This window comes from Dermacentor albipictus, chromosome 4 (assembly GCF_038994185.2).
Source record: "Dermacentor albipictus isolate Rhodes 1998 colony chromosome 4, USDA_Dalb.pri_finalv2, whole genome shotgun sequence".
Classification (NCBI taxonomy): domain Eukaryota; kingdom Metazoa; phylum Arthropoda; class Arachnida; order Ixodida; family Ixodidae; genus Dermacentor; species Dermacentor albipictus.
The window spans coordinates 103,975,689-103,990,554 of NC_091824.1; the positions used below are offsets into that span (position 1 = coordinate 103,975,689).

The 14,866-nt window shown below is 46.8% G+C and overlaps 1 protein-coding gene across 6 annotated transcripts in view; it reads right to left on the reverse strand.

Moving 5' to 3' along the window:
• Nucleotides 1–14,866, reverse strand: part of LOC139059201 (homeobox protein vab-7-like) — a 91,990-nt gene that overhangs the window by 61,856 nt on the left and 15,268 nt on the right. For 5 of the 6 annotated variants that reach the window (XM_070537291.1, XM_070537292.1, XM_070537296.1 and 2 more), the window contains one exon: nt 6,714–6,828. The exons of the other annotated variant lie outside the window; for it this stretch is intronic. In XM_070537291.1, the coding sequence (XP_070393392.1) occupies nt 6,714–6,828 (115 nt within the window). The remainder of the gene's footprint in view (nt 1–6,713; nt 6,829–14,866) is intronic. 6 annotated transcript variants of the gene reach the window in all.

Here is a 14,866-nt window from a genome sequence, read left to right on the forward strand (position 1 = left end):
ATAATGAAAACAAAGGTTGGGAAGAACCGAGAGCGAGAGCGAGAGATGGCGAAGGGATTCGCAGGCAGACCGGTGCGCCGATCGAAGTCGCGAGATCCCCCCACCTCCTCATCCCTCTTCTCCTCGCCAACCCAGCGCGCAGGCAATATGCCGTGATAGAACAGCCAATAAAAGGCGGCGACGCTTATTCGCAGCCGGGCGCAAATTGCACCTGTTCACGGGTCCGCGCGGCCGGCCCCTGACGGGCGTAACGAGAACGTAATGAGAAAGGACGCACCGGCATTATAGGGACGACGCCCGCCCTTTCCTTCCACCTCCTCCTTCACCAAGAAGTCAGCCCCGCGCCTGCGGCTGCGGAGGAAGCCCGATAGGCGCCCCCGGGAAGACGAGCAACGGAGCAACCGGCGGCTGCGCGGGGAAAGCGCCTGGGCAGACAGAACTGTGCTAGGCCGCATCCCCGAACAACGTGCCTGCTCCCGAAAGACTCCTATACCTAAGAACTTCATGAAAAGGGGAAAAAAATTATGTTGTTCAATCGTGAAGTCTTCTGTCTTTTATCAGCGTGGATTGACGTCTCTACGAAGATGAATAAATGAATGAATCTTTATTTCCCATTGAACATGGAGGTGGGTGAGAAAAAAAAAGAAAAGCCGTAAGGAGAAGGCTTGAAAAAACTCGCAACCCCCTGACAACACATGGCAGCGACAGGTCAGCAAAACACGCAATAAAGAAAACTAATAGGAAAAAAGAAAAGACAGTAAAGGAATAAATTTGTGCAGCATGGCCGCACATACAGAAAAAACCGCTGGCAGGTGTACATCGACAAATACGCGAAATCTATAAGGTATGCTGTGAAATTTGTCAACAAAAAAGCAATGGTAATAACAAAAAAAAACAGAATGTCACATAGAAGTACCTTGACAAAACCACGCAAGAACAATTTGTATGAACAGAAGTAAGTAATTTACATGATCAACAGTGCAGCCAAATCATATTGTTTAAATATAGCGAAATATCTATGCCCAATATATGAAATTCATTTAATGAGCGCGGCAAATTATTGTTCAGTGATTGTAAGCCATACGTGGAACGGCAAGCCGGAACTTTCCAAAGTTCGGACCTCCGAGTGTCAAGGGTGGCAGTACTTCTTTCTAAATTCGCAATTTCCGTAAACAAGAAATTCCTTTGCTTAACACCTAAAGAATACGCTCGCGCTAGGCTATGCCGGTATAGATAGCTAAACTTGAACATTTTGTATCTCTTGAACAAGTGCGACGCAGGCTCACAATAGGCGAGGCTTGCAATGACCCGCAAAATTCTTTTTTGAGCTTTTATGAGCCTCATAAGATTTGTTTGTGTGTTTGTGCCCCACACTAAATTACAGTAATTTACATAGGAAAGAAAAAGAGATTTGTACGTTAATAATTTCACGGATTGTGATAGCAAATAGCGATTTTGGTTGAATATGCCTATGATATGGCCTAATTTTTGCAATATGTAATTTGTAATATGTAATATCTATATAGATCATATAGGTGTCTAGATGTTTGGCAATTCAGTCGCACCTACGAGCTGAGTTTCGTACAAAGGAGTAAAAACGAGTTGTATGCACCGTTGTACTATGTGCTGCTCCTGCATCTGGCCGTTTTCTGCATAACTCAAGTGTTGTGCAGTAAAACAATTCCTTCTCCAGAAGCGCCAAGAGAACGACAACGCTTTCAGAAAGAAAGAAAGAAAGAGAGAAAGAAAGGAAGAAAGAAAGAAAGAAAGAAAGAAAGAAAGAAAGAAAGAAAGAAAGAAAGAAAGAAAGAAAGAAAGAAAGAAAGAAAGAAAGAAAGAAAGAAAGAAAGAAACGTGTTTACGTGCGTGTGCGCACTTCATGCTCACGCACCTCCTCTATGAAAAGGGGGCGGGGGTGACAGTTTAGGGACGATTATGAGCAGGATTTGTCATGTTTGTCAATAACAGTAACTTTGTAAATAACGTGTCAAAAAGTTAATAATAACAGCTCTATGGTAAAATCACTATGGCAAAAAACATCAGTATTCTAACAATATTTTTATAAAATTTTATGAAAAGGTAAGAAAGAAAAGGTATGTTTATTGTCAATCATGACGACTTCTGTCTTTTACCAGAGCGGAGTGGCGTCCCTAAAAAGACAACAGATATCTAGATGTTTGAAACTCCAGTCACACATACGTTTATATACCACGTACAAATATTTATTTTACTACTGTAAGTGATGACTGGATTCAGAATCATGACGGATTCAGTCGATGTCTACAGTGTTTCAACAGACGTTTTTTAATAAGACAACGTTGGAAGTTTTTGTTGTCGTCGTCATTCCAGTCACAATAGTGAAATTTAGAAATCGGGGACCTAAAGTTAAGGGTTAAGAACACAAAAGGACAAAACGGCGTTTGGGCTTTTGGGCACAGGGGAAAGGGGCATGGAGGGGGGACGATGGAAGGGGGTTATGCTTTTTTTTTTTCAAAACTGTATATGAAAACTTTCATCTGAAGCTCCTACATAAAAATGCAGGTGCCAGACAACCATTACAGTGTCGTTTTCTTCAGCGTTGTGTTTGTTCCACTATCCAGAACGTGCTGCCATTCCAAACGGCCGCTTAGCTCCTCCAACAAGGGCGAAAACGCGGCTCTCAGAGCCCGCAGGGTGAGTCTATCTGAGCCCCGGGCCCGCTTCCTTTCTCCCTTATACTACTCCCTTCTTCCTTCTCTCACAGCCTCGCCTCAGCATCCATCATACGAGAGCCGAGCGGGAGCCCCTGACACTTTTCATTAGGGCAGCGCGCCGCCTGCGCCAAGCCGCGCTCATGCTGACATTAATATAGGAGCCAACAATGGCGCTCGCGCTGCGGCGAGGGGATTTGGCGGGCGCACGATCCCAACGCGTGGGCGACACCGCTGAGCCGGCAGCCAATATAAACGTCGCTCTGGCTGGCTCGCGAGCATAGGCATTCGCGCGACACCATGCGCGCCCGACCAGCCCAACACCTTGAACCTTACCATCCTCAACACTTCCCCACCCCTGCCCCAGCTTCCTGTGGCTTCCCTTTGAGACGCCCCTTTCTCTTCGACGCGAAAGCCAACTGCCCCCCCCCCCCCCTTCCCTATTTTCTCTCTGGCTTACCTCTCGCTTTCCGCTTTCGTTTCTTCTTTTTGGTCATAGAGTCGGCTTTTCTGCTTCACACTCTAGCTTTGCAGAGAAAAACCTAATATAAGCAACTCGACAAAAATGTTGTCTTCCTCTGCATTGTTAAAACTGTGCAGCGGCTGAGGTGTATCTAGAGCAGGCATCGGTTGATCAGGAATAAACCCTGACGATGACGTCGAGAACAAGAAAAACGACAACAAATCAGTGTTCGAACGCATGAAATCTGTTTCGTGGTTGGCCGGGCGCCCAGGTGGTGGGCGCGATCGCAGCAGACAAGGCGCAGTGCCAGTTGCTGGCCATTGCTAACAGCTCTGTGCACTCAGTCCCCAATCTTACAATGTCGACGATATCGTCCCCAAGGCTGCATGCATTCAGTGTCGCCGCGTATGGGCCTTTCTGTTTACGCGATGCGCGTGCCCACGACTGAGAAGAAAGAACAAGGAGACGAGCTTTTGTCCTTTGTGTTCGCATTATTTTCTTTCTTTGTTTGTTCCAGAGAAGGGGGAGATTTTTACCGCTTCGCTGCAGCTATAGAGGTCTCGGGAGGAGCTGTAAAGAAGACACGCGGAGAGTTCAAACCGAAATTGAGTTTCGGGTCGGGCAAGCAGCGTGGCGGGCCCGCGTCTTTTGTGGCCTCTGAAGGTTCTGCGGATATATTGGCCGTACAGGCGGGCCCTCGGGGATTCAGTATGCAGCCTCACACCCAAAGCGCAGCCTGGGAGATCCGACCGCGCGGCGACGCCCACTCGTTGGCTGCCCGGCGATTGACGTCATTGCCGGTCGTCGGAAACGTTATAGCCGAAGCTTCGAGAAAGGTGCCGGCGCCGTGCGTTCTCTCATTCGAGTGCTTCGATGAACCCTTTCCTTCCTTTCTTTCTTTCCTTCTTTCTTTCTTTTCGTTCTTTTATTTATTACACCCGAATAAGTCATCAATCACGCCCGTTTATAGTCATCAGGTGTCGCGCATATATATATATATATATAAATATATATATATATATATATATATATATATATATATATATATATATATATATATATATATATATATATATATATATATATATATATATATATATTTATATATATATATAGATAGATAGATAGATAGAGAGAGAGAGAGTTGATTTGCCGCTTCTGTGTTCATTACTTGGACGTTTAGTCGGGTTTAGATGTTAAGCACGTTGGTTTTTCTCGATCTCCGCAGGCCAGCTGTCACGGTTACGTCACTACCTCAGTAGAAGAACTGCGCCCGTATTCACAAAGAAAGTGCTTAAGCTAAACTGTCCGTAATAGCAGATATCAGCGATGACGGGCATATAATCAGCGAAGTCAGTCGGCCAGTAGGAAACAACACTTACGAAAAGCTTCGTGAATTCGCTATCCCATCTCACTCGTCCTACTCGAGGGAATTGGAATTCCTATGGAGAGACACGCACAATTACTGCTCCGTCACTCTTGTATAAACTACAGGCTGATCAATTTCTCGATCTAGCATAAGGGGCTGCTCGCGCAGCCCCTTATGCTAAATATAAGCACATACTTCTAGAGTGCCCCTCTAGAAATGAGCCAGCGACGGACCTTCCTCGCGAAGTTAGTTCTACCGAGCTGATTAACGTGGTGCTGCAACGAGCTGCAATCAGCCGCCAAACCCTAGCAGGTGCAAACAGGTTCGGTGCCAGTGAATCTACAGCTCCAGATATTGAGCGAAGTCGTTCTGGAACCCATACGACGTGGCAACCTCAAAGAGGAAAGGAAGGTATACCTGGAGTTGGCTGTTATAGAACAACTGCAAAGGAACATTATGCAACAGAATGAAATAATGAGAACCTCGGTATATACAGGCGCTTAATCGAGAGAAATCAGCAAGAGGTAGTGTTGAACCGGATGTTTTATGCGAAGCATATTACGAGGTCTCAACCCAGCTCCTCAGGCGCGGCGGTGTCGCCTTGAAACCACGTGAAACCGTGACGTCACGACAGAGGAGAAGTGGCTTTGGCTCAACTCTTGCAAGATGGGCTGGGTGGGAATCGAACCAGGGTCTCCGGAGTGTGAGACGGAGACGCTACCACTGAGCCACGAGTATACGATGCTCCAAAGCGGTACAAAAGCGCCTCTAGTGAATGCGGTGTTGCCTTAGAAACGAGCTGTTTCTAAGGCTCAGGCGTGCGTCGCTTGCTCAGGCGCACATTTCGTTGCCGCGCCGAACGCTGCGTTGCTCGACGCTCACCGCGTCCAATGCGGGGCGTCCAAGGCTAAGCAGAGTAACGCATGAGTTGTTTCTTCGTCTAGCCGAACCAAATATAGCCAAGCAACAGCAGTTCACCAAGCTAAACAGTGGTTCAACAACTAAAATAAAGGCTAGTATGCTTCGCATCCTGGGCTTAACCTTACCTAAGCCACAGCCATTTTTTTTTTGAAGGAAACCCGCAAAGTGCGCACTACTGGCTGTGGTTTTTCCGAGTACGCCTGTGACAAGAATATGTGGCACTCCGAAGACACAAAGATCTTGAATATGTGCCGTTATTTGGGCGCAATCGCCAGAAGATGGTGTGATGTGCAACTGATGGATCATGGACCAACATGTTGGGAACTGTGGGAAAGCAACTTTTTAGCGGATTTCGAAGGCAATGCAGTAGAAAGATATATGCTGCACTACGGTTCAGATATACATGTGGCTCTCTGCTTGGGTCTTGAGAAGCGTCGCCTATTGTATTCTGCAGGACCAAAGCTATCGTCTATTGCTATTGTAGCTTTGATAACGCAATGGTTGTGTATCGAGATCCGTAGTCATGGCCATCTCAAAGGTCCAAGAACACGTGATAATCTTCTAAACTTTTTACAGACCTCAGTGCCAAGAATTACATTGAGAAGACAGCCAGGTGGTAGAACAAAGCAACTTGATTCTCGTGAGCTGAGCGAACATCTAGAGTCGTTGCCGTGATGTGAATGTGAAGATAGCTTCATAAACAAACCCCTGGGAAGCGTCAATCATGACAGTGATAACGGTGAAGAACCAATTATCGCAGTTCACGACAAGCTTCTTCCACATAATATGACTACCATAGATCACAAGCCCCAGAAAAAGAGCTTCAGTGAGACGGTGTATTTGGTGTCGTTAAGCTTACTGTGTACGCCGCCATTACGGTAGATAGCATTGAAGTGAAGGCTCTCATTAACAGTGGGGCTACGGTATGAATTATCAACAAGACTCAAGTGGATGCCGGTCGTCTGTATGCTGGTAGAACATTGATTGTCCAAGCCTACGATGGATCAGTGACCACGCATAGTGAATGGGTAACCCTGGTTATTCAATTCCAAGGGCATTCTATTACCAGTGACGTATTGGCAATTGCCGATGTCGCCTATGATTTGCTTTTGTCCCGCCCAGACATGAAAAAACTTAGAATAAACCTCTACTGGGAGGACAAAGTAATGACCGAAGACACCATAAGAACAGAAGATCCTGGTGAAGAACCTAGTGTATCGAGGCTGATTTTTCACCAGGAAGACATCAAGACAAAGTACCCAGAGCTTACATGCATGGGGAGCTATCCTCCAGCGATGAAATCACGTGTCGTTCCTTTCGAGCTCGCAGATGAAACAGTAGTTCGTAGAGCCCCTTATAATATGTCCAGAGATAAAAAGGTGTGGCTGAAAAAGGAGTTGCAAGAAATGTTAGAGGCAGGTATCATCCGGCTTTTTGTATCCCCATTTGCTTCTCCTATAACTATTGCATCAAAGTAAGACGGAACATTTTGCCTCTGCACAGACTACCGGGCTCTGGATTGTCAAACTGAATTGATACATTATCCAATGCCGAGAATCGGCGAATCATTGACGAAACTGGTGGTTGCCATTGTTTTTCACGAATAGACCTCTGCAAGGGCTTTTGGCAGATTCAACTAAGTGAGGAAACAAAAAAGTACACCGCGTTCATAACCCCATTTGTCTTGTTTGAGTACAACCGCCTACCATTTGGTTGGAAAACTCGCCTGCGTAGTTTCAGAAGATTATGATCCACATTCTGCAACCTTACTTGGGCACATTTTGCAATGTATGCATAGACGACATCATCATCTACTCAAAGACAAAGGAAGATCACCGTAGTCATCTTTCAAAAGTTCTTCACGCTCTCAGTCTTGCCTAACTCAAAGTCAATTTCAAGAAAAGTGCGTTCTTTCAAGTTAAAGTAGTATTTCTTGGCAGGGTGTTTGATGTACACACTAAAATTACTAAGCGAAAATCGGTAGAGAGAATTGCTAAGCTGGTAAAGCCTTATGACGTGAACTCCCTGCGTTTTTTTTTTTTTTTGCCTAGTCAGACACTTCAGGGCGTTTATCAAAGACTGTGCACTGAGAACAAGGTGCCTCACACGTTTAACTCGGAAAGACGTGCCTTTTCAGTGAGACGAGGAGTGCGAAGGTGTCTATTGTGAGCTTGTAAAATTAATATCGTCGGACCCCATCTTGCGAATACCTGATTTTTCTCGGCCGTTCGTGCTGGACACGGACGCATCACACTATACTACCGGTGCAGTTCTATACCAGAAAGCCTCAAAACAACCTGATCAAACCAAACAACACGTTGTGGGATTTTATAGTTATACCCTGAAACCCGCTGAAATCAATTACTCTACTACAGAAAAGGAAGCTCTGGCCGTCTGAAAAGCTGTGCAATACTTTCGGACTTACCTGGAAGGTGCCAAATTCCTACTTTTCCTGCAACAGTTTTATTTCGTAATTTCGCACCGTCCTGGCCTACTCCTCACTGACGCTGACGCACTATCAAGATTATTTGTACACGAATCAAGCAATAATCCAGAGGCAATCAATCATATTAAGCTGTGGGAAGGTATAGAAGAACTACATATATATATATATATATATATATATATATATATATATATATATATATATATATATATATATATATATATATATATATATATATATATATATATATATATATATATATATATATATATATATATGTGCACTTTATATGTACGGCAAGAGCCGCGTGGTCTTTGATATTTCGGTTAGCTTAGAAAGTCGCTGTTACTCAGTGAAGGATCGACATTTGGGCGAGTTGGTACTGGTTGAACATGATCAAGATGTTGAACTCAAGATGTTTTACTCAGTGAGATATGCGCTTAAGGTATAGCTACAGGGCAAGGCGTCGTACTATTGCATAGAGAACCTTAAGCACGTCTGGGCGTGCACTGTATAGCGCGTGCGTGCGTGTGTGTATGTGTATGTAGGTATACGTGTGTGGCAATTTTAATGAGTTTCCTATTTTCCTTGTCTTCTTCTTTCGTTTAACGGAGAGCAACTTTTACTTCCCTCATGACTGCTTCTTTCCGGGAGTACGCATGAATACACAAAGGAGTCGAATGCTGTGATGCGGTTGCAACAGACAGACCCTACAAGTGCAGATAACTACGCTGCATAGAACATACTGGAAGCGACAAGACACGCGGCATTTGTATATATGTGCCACATCGAAGCATCATATAGTCATGCTCTGAGTTGCAAGACTAGTCCGTTAAATTGCTGTATCTCTTTCACAAATTAACATTAATTGGCCCCGCACATATGAGATCTGCTTGGCTACCCTTGTGTGGGTGGTGCTGCTGCAAACATATCTTAATTGAAGATCGTAGAGAAACGAAAAAAAATTATGTCGTTCATAGATAGATAGATAGATAGATAGATAGATAGATAGATAGATAGATAGATAGATAGATAGATAGATAGATAGATAGATAGATAGATAGATAGATAGATAGATAGATAGATAGATAGATAGATAGATAGATAGATAGATAGATAGATAGATAGATAGATAGATAGATAGATAGATAGATAGATAGATAGATAGATAGATAGATAGATAGATAGATAGATAGATAGATAGATAGATAGATAGATAGATAGATAGATAGATAGATAGATAGATAGATAGATAGATAGATAGATAGATAGATAGATAGATAGATAGATAGATAGATAGATAGATAGTCAGTCATCGCGGGGCCATTGATTCTGGCCCCGCGACGCAGCTGAGCACCTGCTGCGCCTTGGCTCTGCATCCTCGCACCGTATCGGACAGCCAGTGACCGTGTTAAATGAGCCTTGAGCGACGCAAGCTTTCTTCGCGCAACCTTGCTGTTGACGGCGCGCATTAAAGGTGTTTGTTCGGTAATCCCGTTCACACACAGGTTGCGTTTCTCGCACCACGGGATGCCGATGCTAAGCATGGCGTCATTGTTACAAGAACACACAAGCCCGCTAGATAGATAGATAGATAGATAGATAGATAGATAGATAGATAGATAGATAGATAGATAGATAGATAGATAGATAGATAGATAGATAGATAGATAGATAGATAGATAGATAGATAGATAGATGATGGATAGATAGATAGATAGATAGATAGATAGATAGATAGATAGATAGATAGATAGATAGATAGATAGATAGATAGATAGATAGATAGATAGATAGATAGATAGATAGATAGATAGATAGATAGATAGATAGATAGATAGATAGATAGATAGATAGATAGATAGATAGATAGATTCTGGAAAAATCAAAACTATCTTTCAGCGTATACAAACAGAATAAAGCCATTCTTTTAAATCTAACTATCTCTAGTTCCCTTTCAAATAAATTTTCTGTAGTAAAGCTATAAATTCCTCATTTGTTGTTTCACAGCTCCTTTTTACATATTGTGTATATTGAGACTCCATGTACTACGCTGTTATACATGCTTTGGCGTGGCACATATAGTGGCGCGGTTAGATGTTGGCTCCTACAGACTTTCACTCCGGTTGATGCACATGCTACGGGGGACGTTCCGAAAGTAATTTTCGTTATTTTTTTAAAAGGAGAGGATATGGTACGCCAGGTAAAACAAACAATCGTCATGAGAATCCACGCCCGTTGATGGTTCAACGACGGAAGGAGCGTCAGCGAAGGAGGAATGACGCACGCGCAGAGCGCCGAAGAAGGTAGAGTAGCAACAGAGAGAGAGAGAAAAAAAAAACATTTATTCGGACCACCGAGGTGGTTGCTCTTGAGGTCGAGTGGGTGGGGTCCTCATTCCAGGACTCCACTGGCCGTGGCTGCTCGACGTACTTGCTGGACGAGAGCTTCTTGTCCCGCCAGGGTATCGCCGGTCAGCTGTACCTCCCACCGCTCAAATGGCGTGCTAGGCGTCTTTAAGTGTTGAGGTTTGCCCTCGCACCCCCACGAGATGTGAAAGAGTGTAGGGCGTGTGTCGCCGCACCAGGGGCAGATGCCGCGATATGTATGTGGGAACATTTTACTGTATATGTGTAGGTTTGGAAATGTGTTGGTCTGTATAAGTCGGAGAGCTACGGCATCTTCAGTGCTGAGCTTTTTGTGAGGCGGGGGATAAATCCTGCGGTTGAGTCGCTGGATCTCCAGTCGTTCGCAATAATTGGATGGCAGGGGCATGAAGGTAAAGGGTGGGGATTGATGAGACGATTGGTCTTGCCCCGCTCGGTTGATTAGCGCTCGAGCTAGGGCGTTCGCCCTTTCGTTCCCCTCCAGACCCGCGTGACCCGGCGTCCACGTGATTTGATGGTATTCTTGCAGCCTCGGGCCTAGAATCTGAGCCGCCAGCAGCGGTGTTCGTCCGTTCGTAAAGTTACGGCAGGCCTGTTGCGAGTCGGTAACGACATGGACTTCCCTGCCTACCCTGTCTTCTTGCTTTATTACCAGCGCCGCGGCTATGGTCTCAGCCGCAGCTGGGGTCTCTGCCCTCACGGAGGCTGCGAAAGTCAAGGAGTTGTCTCTCCCGTTCACGGCGGCTACCGCGAAGAGGCCCCCCACAGGGTACGCCGCCACGTCCACGTACGTCACGTACGGGTCACCCTTGAATTGTCGGCGCTGTCTGTCGACGCGAGCCTTGCGTCGTCCTTTATGGAGTTCATGACTCATGTGCTTCGGTATCGGATTCGCCTTGATCTTGCCTCTGACCTCAGGCGGGAGTGATCGTTGCCCATCGAGGGCACGGAGCTCCGTTGCCGTTCCGGTCCGGTGGAGGATGGCTCTGCCCGCCGCCGTGTTCTGTAGTCTGGTCGTTTGCGAAGCCATAACCGCGTCCGACAGCTCAGCGAAGGTGTTGTGGATCCCGAGGGCCGCTAACTTCTCGTTTGAGGTGGTGACAGGGAGACCCAGGGCCGTTTTGTACGCGCCTCTGATGATGGCATCGACTTGTTCTTGGTCGCGTTTGTTTAGCGAGTGATAGTGATACGGCATGCTATACGTTATTCTGCTGATCACCAGGGCCTGGACGAGGCGAATCGTGTCCTCTTCTCGCATGCCCTTGCGGCTTCTTGTAATTCGTTTTATAATCCGCGAGATCTGGTTGGTGGCCGACCTTAGGGTTTGGATGGTGTGGGAGGCTTTCAGGTTACTCTGGATCCAAAAACCCAGAATCCTAGTCTTATTTGCCTTCCGTTATCTTCTGGCCCTCAAGATAGAGGTCGATAGGGCCGGGGGACTTGTAGATTCCACCTCCGTGCACCCGGATCACCTCGGACTTTTCGGGCGCACAACGCATCCCGCTCGCTGCCGCAAATCTCTCCACGGCCGTCGCGGCCTCTTGAAGGGTCGCCTCTTTTTGCGCTAGAGAGCCCTTGGTGGCCCAGAGCGTGATGTCGTCTGCGTACAGGGCGTAACCTAGGTCGGGGATCTTCCGCAGCTCTTTGGTCAGCGCTAGCATCGCGACATTGAAGAGAATCGGGGAGATTATCGCCCCCTGCGGTGTTCCTTTGTTCGGCACGTCGATCGTATCCGATCGATTCTTGCCTATTCCGATGGTTGCCGTCCGGCCCGTCAGGAACGATTTAACGTAATTAAAGATGCGCTCCCCGCAGCTGATGTCGTTCAGTCCCTTGAGAATGGCCTCGTGGGAGATGTTATCGAAGGCCCCTTTTAGGTCGAGTGCGAGCAGGAGGTGTTCTCCTCCCTTCGGGATGCCCTTGAGAACTTCTTCCATTAGGATTAGGAACGCATCTTGAGCCGAAAGTCCCGGCCTGAAGCCAAGCATTGTGTGCGGAAAGAGGTCACCGTCCTCTATGTAATGTTGGAGGCGGGTTTCAATGACCCTCTCGTACAGCTTGCCGAGGCACGAAGTCAGCGAGATGGGACGCAGAACGTCGATCGCGGGCTTCTTGCCGGGTTTGGGGATGGTCACGATTTCCGCGTGTTTCCACTCGTTTGGTACGTGGCCCTTGCTCCAGAGTTCCTCGTTTAGGTATTCGGTCAAGTCCTGGATGTGCATCGGGCTCAGGTTTCTAATCATGGCATTGGTGATTTTGTCAACTCCGGGAGCTGTGTTGCGCTGTGAGGCTCGTGCCGCGGCATACACCTCTTCCTCCGTGATGGGAGCGTCCAGTTCTGGTCTTGGTTCTCCTTCATATTTTAGGAGGCAGGGTTGTATGGGGTCGCTACCCAGGTATCTGGTTTTTAGGGTGTCAATCAAGTCCTGGTCGTTTCCGGGGAACTTGTGAGCGATTTCTAGAAGCGTCCGACTAGTTGTCGATTTCGCCTTGTCGGGCTCGATCAGGCAGCGTATGATGGATCACGTCTGCGCAACAGATCGGCGTGCCCGAGGTTATACGAGTACAAATCACGATGGTAGACAGACGTGTGCTGACAACGCGGTAGCCAATGGAAATGCGTGCTCTTATCGGGCATGAACGGGCACCTGGCTGTTCCCTGCATTGAAAGTCGCACCCTCGGCACGTAACTTCCGATACAATGCTGAGGTAAAGCAGGCTGTACGATAATTCCTTGTAGCGCAGGGCACCGAGTTTACGTCAAATACGTCATAACCATATGACCAGCTGGCCGGCGAAGGCCGCTGACGCCAACGTAGTACGTGCGTAGTACAATGGTACTACGTAAGTTGTATGATTGTACTACGTACAATTTACGTACCGTAAGTGGTACGTAGCACAACGTACAGGTATCTATGTTTAAGGTAATAGTTCTGCGCAAAGCCTTTGTAGCACTTAGCTACGTTTGGGTGGATGTCTCATTATCCCTTTATTAAGTATTTATTTATTATTTACAGATTACGACGTGTCAATGGTATCGGGTCGTTTCTTTTCCTATGTGTTCTGCGGCTGCCTGGATCTAAGGGAGCGCCATTCACAGCCCAAGGGTTGTAGAGGCGGCTGAGCATAGGAAGCTGCCGTGGCCACGGTTTCCAGCCGTGGCGACGATGGTCCCCGAGAGCGGTTAGAGAGCGGCAGATTGATGAGACCGCTGGGGACGAGCGCGCTATAGCGTGTTCTTTGCGCGTGCACGCCATCTTGTTTCTAGGCGGCGCTGGGGCCGATTGTCGCGCCGCTGCAGGGTCTTTTTGCAGTCTCCTTTATATGCGTCTGATCACGTCAATTCTGTCTTTCTGATTGGTTTGTGGTTCAGAGTACGTTTTTCCAGACATTTACGAAACCGAACTGTTCCTCCGAAAGACCCAGTGCAGACGCTTTCCGTGCGTTTAATCGCTTGCTGCAATGCGCATGCGTCATAAATCCCGTGAGTGAGCGAAAAACACATGTAGCGCACAACCTTCAGTCAAATGTCGCAATAAACAGGGGCTACTAAGATATTCGTAATAGTTAAGGCTATACGGAAAGGGTACAGAACGTGCACATGTGGTGCGAATGAAGTGCGCTTGCAGCAAGTCGACAGCGGCTCGGTTAAAGGAACGGGCACCAAAGTGGTGGGAAGAGGCCAAGAAGGCTTCGCTTTAATAAATAAAATTCAAAGGGACCTCGCGGGTCGTGCTGTCAGCTAGTTCCCCATTTCTCTCCCGAGTCGGCGAGACAACGACGTGGGATGCGCTTCAATGCTTCGTTTCGGGACCCCTGAGTCGTCGCGTCAGTGCTATAACGCCTATATATAGTTCCAGCGACACGCGGAGTAAATATATAGAGCACGCGCGCACCAAGCAGCCATTAAAATAATGAGCACACATCTGTATGGTACCCAGAGATTTTGAAATCAATGCCTATAGGTTTCCGAAAAACACCTGCACCCAGCCCATGAGCGACAACTTTCCGCCAAGAACAACTCCTGTTGAAATCGAAACATCTTTATGTTAGTCGGGAACGTGCGACAGTTCAAACGCGCAGGGCGTGGAGGTGTATACTTTGCCCTCTAAAAGGCACGAACGTCTACAGCGCCGATGCATGGGCTGTTGTGGCTATAGAGCGTTGTTATTTTTGAAAACAGGACCGTGCTGCCATTGAGCTTCCATCCGATTTCTCTTTTCCGATAGTGGACGACGTACTCAGTAAATGCAGATAAGCGCTGTTGTTCGTTTTCTGGTTGAATTATACTGTTACCCAGTAGTGCAACGCTTCCAACCGAGAACGCAAACGGGACGTTACAGTACTGGTGACAGCTTAGACATAGCTTTATCTTAGCCTGATAATGGTGAGCGAATACTCCCCAGTTGGCACGACTTGGGAGTATGGACTCAATTGGAGTTGTGCGTTCTCCGATGAAGCGATGCCCGATTGCGAGTTCTTATTTTACAGCGAAGCTGTATATATGGCTAGCCGATTCATCCGTCCATCCGTCTGTCGGTCGCCTGTACGCTGAAAACGTCTCCGGCACAGCCACATATGCATGCGCGA